Source organism: Zonotrichia albicollis, chromosome 18, assembly GCF_047830755.1.
Source record: "Zonotrichia albicollis isolate bZonAlb1 chromosome 18, bZonAlb1.hap1, whole genome shotgun sequence".
NCBI classification, from domain to species: Eukaryota; Metazoa; Chordata; class Aves; order Passeriformes; family Passerellidae; genus Zonotrichia; species Zonotrichia albicollis.
In genome coordinates this window covers 11,936,883-11,947,345 of record NC_133836.1, presented here as the reverse complement: position 1 = coordinate 11,947,345, position 10,463 = coordinate 11,936,883, and the positions used below count along the sequence as shown (strand labels likewise).

The 10,463-nt window shown below is 50.7% G+C and overlaps 2 protein-coding genes across 2 annotated transcripts; both read left to right on the top strand.

Annotated features, from left to right (window-relative positions):
• Positions 1 to 1,147: 1,147 nt before the first annotated feature.
• On the top strand, positions 1,148 to 5,093 carry LOC102068711 (macrophage migration inhibitory factor-like). The gene is made up of 3 exons (XM_014271505.3): positions 1,148 to 1,307; positions 3,675 to 3,847; positions 4,917 to 5,093. Exons 1-3 carry the CDS (start codon positions 1,200 to 1,202, stop codon positions 4,981 to 4,983), a joined length of 348 nt encoding a protein of 115 aa, XP_014126980.2. The 5' UTR covers positions 1,148 to 1,199; the 3' UTR covers positions 4,984 to 5,093.
• Positions 5,094 to 7,248: 2,155 nt separating this feature from the next.
• Positions 7,249 to 9,519, top strand: LOC102068900 (macrophage migration inhibitory factor). Its single transcript, XM_005493336.3, has 3 exons — positions 7,249 to 7,480; positions 8,272 to 8,444; positions 9,252 to 9,519. The coding sequence occupies exons 1-3, from the start codon at positions 7,373 to 7,375 to the stop codon at positions 9,316 to 9,318; spliced, it is 348 nt and encodes a 115-aa protein (XP_005493393.1). The 5' UTR covers positions 7,249 to 7,372; the 3' UTR covers positions 9,319 to 9,519.
• Positions 9,520 to 10,463: the final 944 nt, after the last annotated feature.

Genomic DNA, 10,463 nt, shown 5'->3' with positions numbered 1-10,463 from the left:
TTTATTTCATCCCCATCAGCATTTTCACCCTGCTCTCCCCACACATCTCACTGTGAACACCCCCTATCAAACTCCATGTGATCCCTCTAAATCACTTCTTTCATGTAAAGCTGTTCCAGGCAGTGAGAACTGATCCCAGCCTTGCCCTGCACTCCTCCAGCCTGGATAAAAGCTGCTCCTGTGGATTTCCTATCTCTCAGGAGTTGGGACTGTTATGGAACTATTTGCACAACAAAGGAGCAAGTTGAATACAAGTCTTCTCTGAGCATGTAGAATGCATCACCACACTGGAAAATCAAGATTCTGATTTTAAGGCATCTTTGTGGTGACTTAGTCATGGTTCAGGAAAGGTCTGCACAACATGTGTCACTGGGGGGGTTTGTTATGGTCTGTTCCACAGAGAGAGTTTCAGACCTCACAATTGAATTGCTCATCCAATTTTTAAGAAACAATTACTAGCTTGCATAAAGAGGTGCATTACAACCTGCACTCAGCCTCTGAAACATTTGATATTCCATTGGTTTAATGACTGGGTGTGACAGTGTTCACAGGGGTCTGAGGATGAGGGAAGAGATGAGGGTCTGACTCCATGTTTCAGAAGGCTGATTTATTATTTTATTATAGATATTATATTAAAACTATACTAAAAGAATAGAAGAAAAGATTTCATCAGAAGGCTGGCTAAGAATAGAAAAAGATAGAATGATAACAAAGGCTTGTGGCTGGGACAGAGAGTCAGAGCCAGCTGACTGTGACTGGCTATTAATTACAAACAACCAACATGGGCCAATCCCAGATGCACCTGTTGCATTCCACAGCAGCAGATAACCATTGTTTTCATTTTGTTCCTGAGACCTCTCACCTTCTCAGGAGGAAAAACCCTAAGGAAAGGATTTTTCATAAAAGATGTCTGTGACAATTGGGCTGTCTCCAGACACGAGGGGTCCCTTTGGATGCTCTGGTTTGCAGAGTGCAGAGCTGGGCTCCCTCCCAGGCTGTGTGAGCAGCTGCAGATGGCACAGGCAGCCTCCCCTCCTGGGCCACTGCCACCCTCCCAATGCACCTGCTGGAGGTGTCACCGACTGTTCAGAGGCTTCTGAGGTGCTCACTGGCACAGTGGGCTGGGCCAACTTGTGGTGAGTTAGAAATAAAGCTGAGAACAAGGTGAGCTGAAAAAAAAACCTGCTTGTAATCCAAAGATGCCTAAATTCATTGTTAACACAAACATAAGCAAGGATAAAGTCCCAGAATCTTTTGCAGGGGAGCTCACCCAACAATTATCAAAAGCATTGGGCAAACCAGCACAGGTAAGTCCATTTGCTGAAATGTTTTCCTTCTTTAATCAGCTGTGCCTATGCAATGAGCTGTTTCTGAGTGATAGCCTTGATAAACTAATATAGCTAATGACTCACCAGGATTTGCAGTCTTCTCTCTGGGAGAATATCAAACACTTGTTCGCTGTAACTTAGCTTTGTTGAGGTCTCCAAACCCTGGAGTATTCAAGCTAAATTTCTGTAGGATGATATTGCATGTATTTATCTGTAGATGAGGACTGGATGATGTGGGGATGTGTCCACAGGTACCTGTGAATACCTCTCAAGAACCTGAAAAGCAAAGCTCAGCCTCCACTTCCTTGCTGAGAGCTATTGAATAAATGCCTGTTATTTACCAAACTGCCTGGAGCCTAGTGGTTACAGTTGAAGCACAAAAATTATTTATTCAGCTTGCTTGGACATCTGGCAAAAATATCTGTGTGGCATCCTGCTATTTGTAATCAAAACAGCAGAGTAAAAGCTGCCTGCTGGTTTCACTACCAGACTGGAGGGGTTTTATCTGCCAAAACATGGCAGGTAAAATATGGCAGTGTGCTACTGAGGTGAGGCCCTGAAACACTGGTATTGAGGGGCTGATAAGGATTTATAAGGCTGTTATTTTCTTAATACTGACTGGTCACTGGTCACTGTATCAGCTGCTTACTGAAGGTTGTAGAATATGGAAAACCAAAAGAAAACTTCTCCACAGAGCTGTTAATTTCCTACCATGAGCTGTACCTTTAGTGAATTGGCTGTGGATCTGTAGCTGCTTGTTTAAACGCCCTTTGTGCATATTCACAGCTCATTTTCAGAAATCGTCTACTTTGCTTTGGGAGCGATGCTTTGAAACTGTGGAAAGAAGGAAGTTTTGGTGCCTACAGAAAGGGCTCTGAGGGTCCCCAGCAAATCTTTCTCCAAGCACTGGGACACCTGAACACATTAAATTCTTTCATAAAACTGATGTGTTTTATCTCTCTTTTAAAAATCCAATTTTTATCAGTCTAGTAAACAAGTACTTGCTGTTGGGGGGGCAAGGGGTGTGTCTTGCATAACAGCTTCTGAATATAAAGCTAGAGGCCAGGGCTGGGATGCAGCTGGAGCAGGTTTGTGCAGCTGTGTGGAAGGCAAATGTAATGGGACTTAGAGATATACAGGGAATAACAAAGGGATTTTTCTGAAGAGGACATACAAGCTCTTCGTGACAAAGGAGGCAATAGGAAAGGGAGAGTCTCTTAGTTATAACACAGAAAGAAGGAAAGGATTAGGGTGGGCTGGAATGCAGAGCTTTCCTCTCACAGGAAACTGTGCCATTTGGGAAAAATACGGATTTTTAATCAAATAGGGTTTTTTCCTATTGGAAGAACGGTTCCAAATATTTTCAAACTGCTCTAAGAAGAGAATAATGCTGATTAATGCCTTAACTTGATTTTTCTTTTGATAGTGTTAACCTGCTTCCTGGGTAGGAGTTAAAGGCATGGATGTACCTACACTTGGCACAAAGTCAAGAGCACGTGGTGTCCAGACAGGGGAGAGCAGGGCCAAGCAAGTGGTACCTCAGCAGGATCTCCTTGGCTGATCCTGTGCTGCTGTGCTCTGATGCACCTCACACCCAAACAAACTGTAAATGATGGCCAAGACTCATTACCCAGCCAGCTCCTGGTACTCGGGCTGCCTTGTTTTACCAGGAGGGTGAAGTGCTGCTCAGTTCCAATGATGCACTGCTAATGAACGTGGGGAAGAGCAGCACAGAGGGCAGCTGGGTGCCAGAGGAGCTGATCCCCACATTCCCCAGTGGGGGGATCTGACACTGTGTATTAGCACAGGGGAAAATGGAGGGCTGGTCATTAATATTAACATAGATACTTTCTTCTGTTTTTCCTGATCTCAAGAACAACAGCAGGATTAAGCTGTGTTTTGTTTAATGAGGTGCATGTTGATTTAGGCCTCTGCCGTGTCAGTTCACATTTCCCTCAGCAGGGAAGACTGCAGCAGGAGCCAGTGAGGTGCAAAATCCCTCTGGAACGCAATGGGCAGCAGGAGCATTGCACTGCCCCTTGTCCCTGACCTTCCCACAGGGCAGGGAGAGCCTGGTGGCTCGGAGAGGTGCTGCAGGTACCACAGGTCACTGAGCTCTTGGACTAGGAACCCTAAAAACTATGGAGTCTGTACTGGCCTTTGACACAGGAGTGAGGATCTTGGAGTAGAACACAAATCTAGGCAGTAAGATGTCAAAAAAAGCCTTGTATATCAAAAACATGCACTTGTTTTCACTGCAGTTTAGGTACATAAATGCCTTCCTGGATTTTCAAAACTTTTCTCAATATGGCAAAGAAAATAATATTCATTTTCTTCTTCCAACAGTATCTAGCAATACAGATCTGTCCTGACCAGGTGATGTCCTTTGGTGGCTCCACAGACCCTTGTGCTGTGTGCTTTCTCTACAGCACTGGAAAGATAGGGGAGCAGGAGAACAAGGGCTACTCCAAATTGCTTTGTGAGCTGATGAGCAAACAGCTGAAAATACCATCTGACAGGTGAGCTCAAACAGCAACTTGTCTGACATGAATTTCCACAGATTGTTAGAGCTATTCATCCCAAGCTGGTCCTTTGGTGCTCTCTATTAATGTGCTGATTAAAGGCATCAAATGCCAAGTCAACTGAGCAACTCCCCAGCTAAAAAGAGAAGAGCCATTGCATGAGCTGCAATGCCAACGTCCAGAAGCTGCAGAATTCCTTGGTTAAAATGATGTAGGTTCAGGCACTGTATGTACCCACAGATATCACGTGCAAAAGACCCAGTGTGGGATCTCAGCACCTCAGGACTGAGGTGTCACCGAGAGCACCCTTGGGGGGCTCGGGAGTCCTGGAATGTTCCAGAAGTGTCTGGTGGCTGGACTTTGATCCTGCACAGGAGACGACACCTGTATGAGGATAGGAGGGTTTCACCGGGGTGAATGGTGAAGGGATTGGTTAATTAGAGAGTGAAACACAGGGTTTAGGATTTCTGTACAGGGGGGTTTAGAGAAGTAAGATGGAGGAATTGGGGCGTGTCCTATCCTTCTTCTTCTTCTTCTTCTCCTCCATCTTCTTTGGTGATGGTGGCACTTTGGGATTGGTCATTACTAAAAGTGCACCGGACAATAAAAATAAAAAGGATTGGGGAAAAATGATAAATATTGTACACGTAACCATGGCTATAAAGATAGGTGACTGCCCGGAGGGCTACACAGTGTGCTCATGGCTGGCTGCTGAGCAGAGCTCTGTCGGGCCGAAAGAAAATCTTTTAGATAAACAATTAATAAACATAAAGACCGAAAGAAGAACTGAAGCCTCTTCTCGTCCTTTGATACGCGGGCTGCCCCAAGGCCACCCCGGGCCTTTCCAGGCCCTTCAAACAGCCGAGAAAACCGGACACCCCAGTACAGACACAAGAACTGGATCCCTAGGAACTCCAGAGTGCGAGGAGATGGGGCACGAACAGGGCAGGGGGAAGGGAGTGCAAGGCCTGGGAAGGACAGAGGCCCAGGGGAGATCTGCAGCCTGCCCTGAGCAGCCGGCAGCACTCTGCTCCCAGCTGTTACCAGAGCCTGTCTTCCCTTCCAGAGTCTACATCAGCTTCTTTGACATCACTGCTGGCAGTGTGGGCTGGAATAACAGCACCTTTGCCTGAGGTGCCCTGGGGTGATCACAGCTGATTCCTGAACCCTCACCGTGGCTGAGAACTGCAGTTCCAGTCACTCTCTGGCATCTGCCCAATGCAAAAGGCATTGGTACCTTACTTGCTGCTACCCACTGCTGTTTATCTTGTCTGATGCTTAAATAAAATACAGCAGAAATCTTTTGTCTGAGACCTTCTTGTTAGTCTGGGAAGACCTGTAGTTGAGATAGGGGGTGCCTTCTCAAAATACTCTCAAGAGGAGCTTTTCTTTCAAAAAAAGGTTTAGTCATATATAAAGATGAACACTCCTTTTGCCTTTGCCCTGTCCTCAAGAGCCAGATTTCAAGAAGAGATAAATACATCTTGACCTGGTTTCAAGACACATTTAAGTTAATAGATGTGGAAATGTTGCACATGTACCTCCCTTCAAAATGGGCAAAGACATGATTACCTGTGATTTAAAAGGGATGGATTGCAGTCCAGGCCTCTTTAGGCCTAGCACTACAGGGATATCTAGCTGAGTAACAGAAAAATTTGTGCTGGGAGTCTCCCAGGCCTCAGCACAGGCAGAGGGAGTGAGTGGAAAAAACCACTGTACACTGCTGTGCCCTCCCCTTTCCATCCACTGAACAATTTGTAGTGACAGCGAAGATTAGAGCTCAGCTCAGAAAGGGGCAGAGGCACAGCAAGCCACAGTAATTCCTAGGGACTGAAGTGGTGAATTAATCATGAAAGGAAGATTTGCATACAAATATTTATTATTTAAGCCCTTGGTCAGATAAAATCATTTGCTTCCAAAGTAAAATAAAAGATTGAGCAGAGAGGTTTCCTGAAATTCTATAGTGAAGTGTATTGTGAGTTTTTCTGGAAGAGCAAACCTTATCACACCCCCGTTCTGAACTCTATTGTTAACATCCCATTGTGTCCCTACCACAGCTTTGCCTTGCAGCCACAGACTTCAAATACAGACCTGCACCTCAAACAACAAAAATGCTTTGTTGGGATAACAAATGGAAGCTGCTTTAGTCAGTCAGGGAGGCAAAAGAGAATTAAATTGCAGATGTCTCTCCTTTGAGTGGCTGCACAGCCAGGGGCTGGCACTCTGGGCCTGGCAGGCCACAGGACAAGCACACCAGTGCTGCTGCTCTCGAGCTTTCCTCCCTGCACAGGCAGAATCCCCATCCCACCTCCATGCACCAAACCTAGCAGGCAGGAAGGTGAAAGGAGTAAGTGGGACTATGCAATGGCAGGGAGCTGAGGATATCAAAGGGAGGAAACTTAATCAGTTCTTAGTGGCTGCTCCTAAGCACTGTTAATCACTAGAAAAGGAAGTGCTGCAGTTCTCAGCATTATAACCTGTGTCACTCCAATGCATCCCCGTATGACACCGTCCCTTACTCCTCACTCAGGGCCGTGAGCGCTCACATCTGTAACACGTGTGGGCAAGCTTTCCAGCAGCAGCAGTGCACGATTGCGGCGTGTGCAATGTCTGGGCACAGAGGGCTCCGGGCCTGATCCTCTTTAGCCTTCCTGTGAGTCATTTCGGGAGCAGAGCAGCGCTGCCGCCGTGGGGCCAGGCAAGAGCCGGGGTGGGGAGCCGTGCGCTGGCAGCCGCCTACGTGCATCGCATCACACAGCGCACACACGGCTCGGCTCTGCCGCCGCTCACCTCCGGTAGGCACGCACCAGCTCGTTCCTAAGCTAAACAAAATTCACTTCTACTTTCCAGCAGAGAAATATGATGTGAAAATGGGGAGGCTAAGGAGCAATAGGTAATTTTTAATTTGACTGAAATACATTAGAGAATAATTTATATGGCAGCAAGGCAGACGTTTCTGCTTACACCGAGCTAAAGCTGTACACACAGTTAAAGCAAAACCGCTACAAATGTTACTTTATTTTGCAAAAGAAAAAAATTCTCAGTCAGGGCAAGTACCCCTTTTTGCAACTGCCAAGCTGGGCCTGTATCCCTCTCTGGCCCTGATCCCGCAGAAATCAGAGGGAGTGCCACAGCGGCAGCATCACACGCGCTGATACCAGGTTATGTATGAGCTGCCCAGAGCGCCCGGACCGCGTTCCAGGAAGGAGCCTGCAACAAACCCGCAAAAAATGTTCAGCGGCAGTAACAAAGCGAAGGAATAACGGCGGAGCGGGGGAGACCTCCGGCCGCGGGAGGGGTCAGCACCCCGCAGCGGGGGCTGCAGACGGCGGAGCCGGTGTGTGTCTGTGTGTCCGTGTGTCCCCGCCCCGCTCCCTCCCCTCCCTGCCGGGCGGGGCCGCTTCACGTCCGGGGCGGCCCCGCGCACTAAAAGCGCCGCTGACGCCTCCCCGCTCCACTGCGCTGGTCCCGCCGCTCGGTTAAGCTCCCATCGCCGGCCCCGCCGCCCCCACCGCCGCCACCATGCCCATGTTCTCCATCTACACCAATGTCTGCAAGGACGCCGTGCCCGACAACCTCTTGGGCGACCTCACCCAGCAGCTGGCCAAGGCCACGGGCAAGCCCGCGCAGGTGAGGGCGGGCGGCGGGGCGAGCACGTGCGCGGCGGGCCCGGCGGGAGGGGCGGCGGCGGCGGAGCGGCCCTGGGGCACCTCCGCTCCCGCGGGGCCTGCGCCGGGCGGGCCAGCTGCGGCACAGCGCGGCGGCGGCCCCGCTGCTCCGGGAAAGGAGCCGGTGCCCGTTCCGCCCCGAGTCTCCCGATGGCCGGCCCCTGGCGGGAGCAGCAGCCGGGCCTGCAGGAGCGCGGCGCTCACGTAGCCGGGGATGTGCTGCGCCTGTGCTGGCGGTGGCGGTGCGAGCGGCGGAGCTGCGCAGTGGCACGGAGGCAGCCGGGCAGGGGCTCGGATAGACCGAGCGCTGCGGGCAGCTCCCGCCGGCTCAGCCATCCGGCACGGCCCCTCCTGGGCCAGACTGCAGGAGCCCGATAAGAGCGAATCGGTCCGTGATTTGGGGATGTGAGCCCCGGCACGCAGGCACAGGTTTTGGGCCCTTAGCTCGCTCCGCCCCGCGCGGTGGCGCGGCTGTGGCGGGCGGGAATGCCCGCCTGCCTGCCTGGCCGGCGGCTTTGTGCACACAAACCGCGTTCCCAAAGCTGAGAGCCGGGCCGAGGGTCCCCGCAGCCCCCAGGGCCGTGCTCTCCGTGGGAGCTGCCGCGCCGGAGCCTCCCCTGGGCCTGGGAGGTGCGCAGGGGGCAGCACTGAAGAGCTGCCTGACCCCAATACAACCGCTCTGTTTAGAGTTGGTACCTAAAGCTGATTTTCGTCACTTCAGCCAGCCTGTAACGGAGTGTTTCCCTCCCGCAGTACATAGCTGTGCACATCATACCTGACCAGATGATGTCCTTCGGGGGCTCCACTGATCCCTGCGCGCTCTGCAGCCTCTACAGCATCGGCAAGATAGGAGGGCAGCAGAACAAGACTTACACCAAGATGCTCTGTGATCTGATCTCCAAGCACTTGCACGTATCTGCAGACAGGTGAGGCTGCGACATGGTTCAACCATATCTACCTGGCTTTCTGAAACTGCTTTGGAAAGTCTGTTTAAAAATATAAAAGGCCAGGAACAAGTTTTGGAAAATACCAAGTGATTGCTTGCAGCGTTTTCACATCCACATAAGAATTCAGTGCCTGCCTCTTTCCCCGGAGAGTCCTCTGTTCAATTGTTTTCTGCTCTGAGAGTAGGGAAAAACACCAGAGCACTGACAAGTTGCCCAGTGTGTTTTCTGCCTCTGAGGTGTGATGTGTTGTCCTCTGGGGAGGCAAGGCTGAAAGCAGGAGCAGGGAGCAGTAACAGCCTGGAGCTGAGAGACAGGAGTGGAGGCAGCAGGCTGTGAGCAGCTCCCTGCAGGCTGCAGAGTTCAGCAGTGTCTGTGGGCAGCTGTGAGGGATGGGAAGAGCCTGGAGCCACCAGAGTTGAGGGGAGACACAGAGCCAGGCCTGAGGGCGTGCTTAACCCCCCGAGGCTGCCACTCTGTGAGGGACTGCTGCCTCAGAAACAAAAGGGGCTGATCCCCATAAATTCTTGACAGGCTGCTAAACAAAATCTGTCTGGTGTCTGGACAGTCCCTGACTGCAGAAGAATTCGTATTTTAGAAAAAGTACAAATTTGAGGACTGAGAAGTATTGACTGTTTGGAGGCGCCACCAGATTTTTGGTAAAGATGAAGCTTGATGTTTTTTGTAGCAGAACAATAGAATTTCAACACTGTCCCTTGTTGTGTTGTCCCAACTTACATAAATGAGTTAATAAGGTTGTTGTTATTTCCTTCTGTACCTCTTCTGCAGGGTCTACATCAACTACTTCGACATGAACGCTGCCAACGTGGGCTGGAACGGCTCCACCTTTGCGTAGAGCTCTCCTGTGTGTCTGAAGAGGCTGTTCCTGGACCTCCCCTCACCCTGCCCTGTAGCACAGACCACAGCACCAATGGCCCTGTGTTGCACTTTGTGCACTCTCACAGATTGATGGCTCCTTGCTAGTGTGTTTAAATATTGCTGCTTCAACATTCCTCTGTTTTCTCTGTGTAGAAAACAAATAAAGATTTAGAAGTAAGCTGTGTGGTGTAGGCTTTGGCAGGCTGGGGATGGAGTTGGGCAATTGCTAACATGTCAGTTCCTCTCTGATCCTAAAGCAAACAAAAGGGATGGTTTGGGTTTGCCTGTGTTTCTTAGACACAGTATTTCACACTATGGTGGCTAGGGCTGGTTCCTGACAGTGCTCCAGTGGTTTTTACCTTGCTCTAGGTGTGTTCGGGGCTGCTCGTTTCTGTGGGGTTTGTTTTTGGTTTGCATCTGCTGTTTCTGCAGTCCTCGGACCAGCCCTGTGCCTGCTGCTTCGGGGCAGCTTTGCTCTGAGGATGTGCCACCTGTGGGTGGCCAAAGGAGCACGGAAGGAGTGTTTTTGCTCACAGGGGAAATGCTGTTAGGCACATTGCTACACTGCCTGCTCCAGGCAGCGGGGATGACCCTCACTGCTGTGGGAGCTCTGCAGGGGCCTGTGGGGAGCTTCAGTGTGCTCTGCCAGCCTGTCCCTTGCTGGTGCTGTGCTCTGTCCCATATGGATGCTGTGCTGTGTCAGCTTGTCCCTCACAGGTGCTGAGCTGTGTCCTGCACCAAACCTGTGCCCTTTTCCAGCCCATTCCTCGCTGGTACTGTGCTCTGCCAACCTATCCCTCACAGATGCTGTTCTGTGCCAGCCTATCCCTCACTGGTACTGTGCTCTGTCCCACATGGATGCTGTGCCAGCCAGTCCTTCACAGGTGCTGTGTCCTTTTCAGCCCATTCCTCGCTGGTTTTGTGCTGTGCCAGCCTGTCCCTCACAGGTGCTGTGCCCTGTCCCACACGGATGCTGTGCTGTCCCTCACAGGTGCTGAGCTGTGTCCTGCACTGATGCTGTGCCATTTTCCAGTCCCTTCCTTGCTGGTGTTGTGCTGTGCTAACCTGTCCCTCAGGTCCTGAGCTGTGTCCCTCACAGCTGCTGTGCTAGCCCATCCCTCA

Bases quoted from the DNA above. Each gene is read 5' to 3' on its own strand.
- LOC102068711 (XM_014271505.3), top strand. From the start codon at position 1,200: ATGCCTAAATTCATTGTTAACACAAACATAAGCAAGGATAAAGTCCCA. The intron at 1,308-3,674 runs GTAAGTCCATTT...TTCTTCCAACAG, and splicing joins CATTGGGCAAACCAGCACAG to TATCTAGCAATACAGATCTG. The intron at 3,848-4,916 runs GTGAGCTCAAAC...CTTCCCTTCCAG, and splicing joins CTGAAAATACCATCTGACAG to AGTCTACATCAGCTTCTTTG.
- LOC102068900 (XM_005493336.3), top strand. From the start codon at position 7,373: ATGCCCATGTTCTCCATCTACACCAATGTCTGCAAGGACGCCGTGCCC. The intron at 7,481-8,271 runs GTGAGGGCGGGC...TCCCTCCCGCAG, and splicing joins CCACGGGCAAGCCCGCGCAG to TACATAGCTGTGCACATCAT. The intron at 8,445-9,251 runs GTGAGGCTGCGA...CCTCTTCTGCAG, and splicing joins TTGCACGTATCTGCAGACAG to GGTCTACATCAACTACTTCG.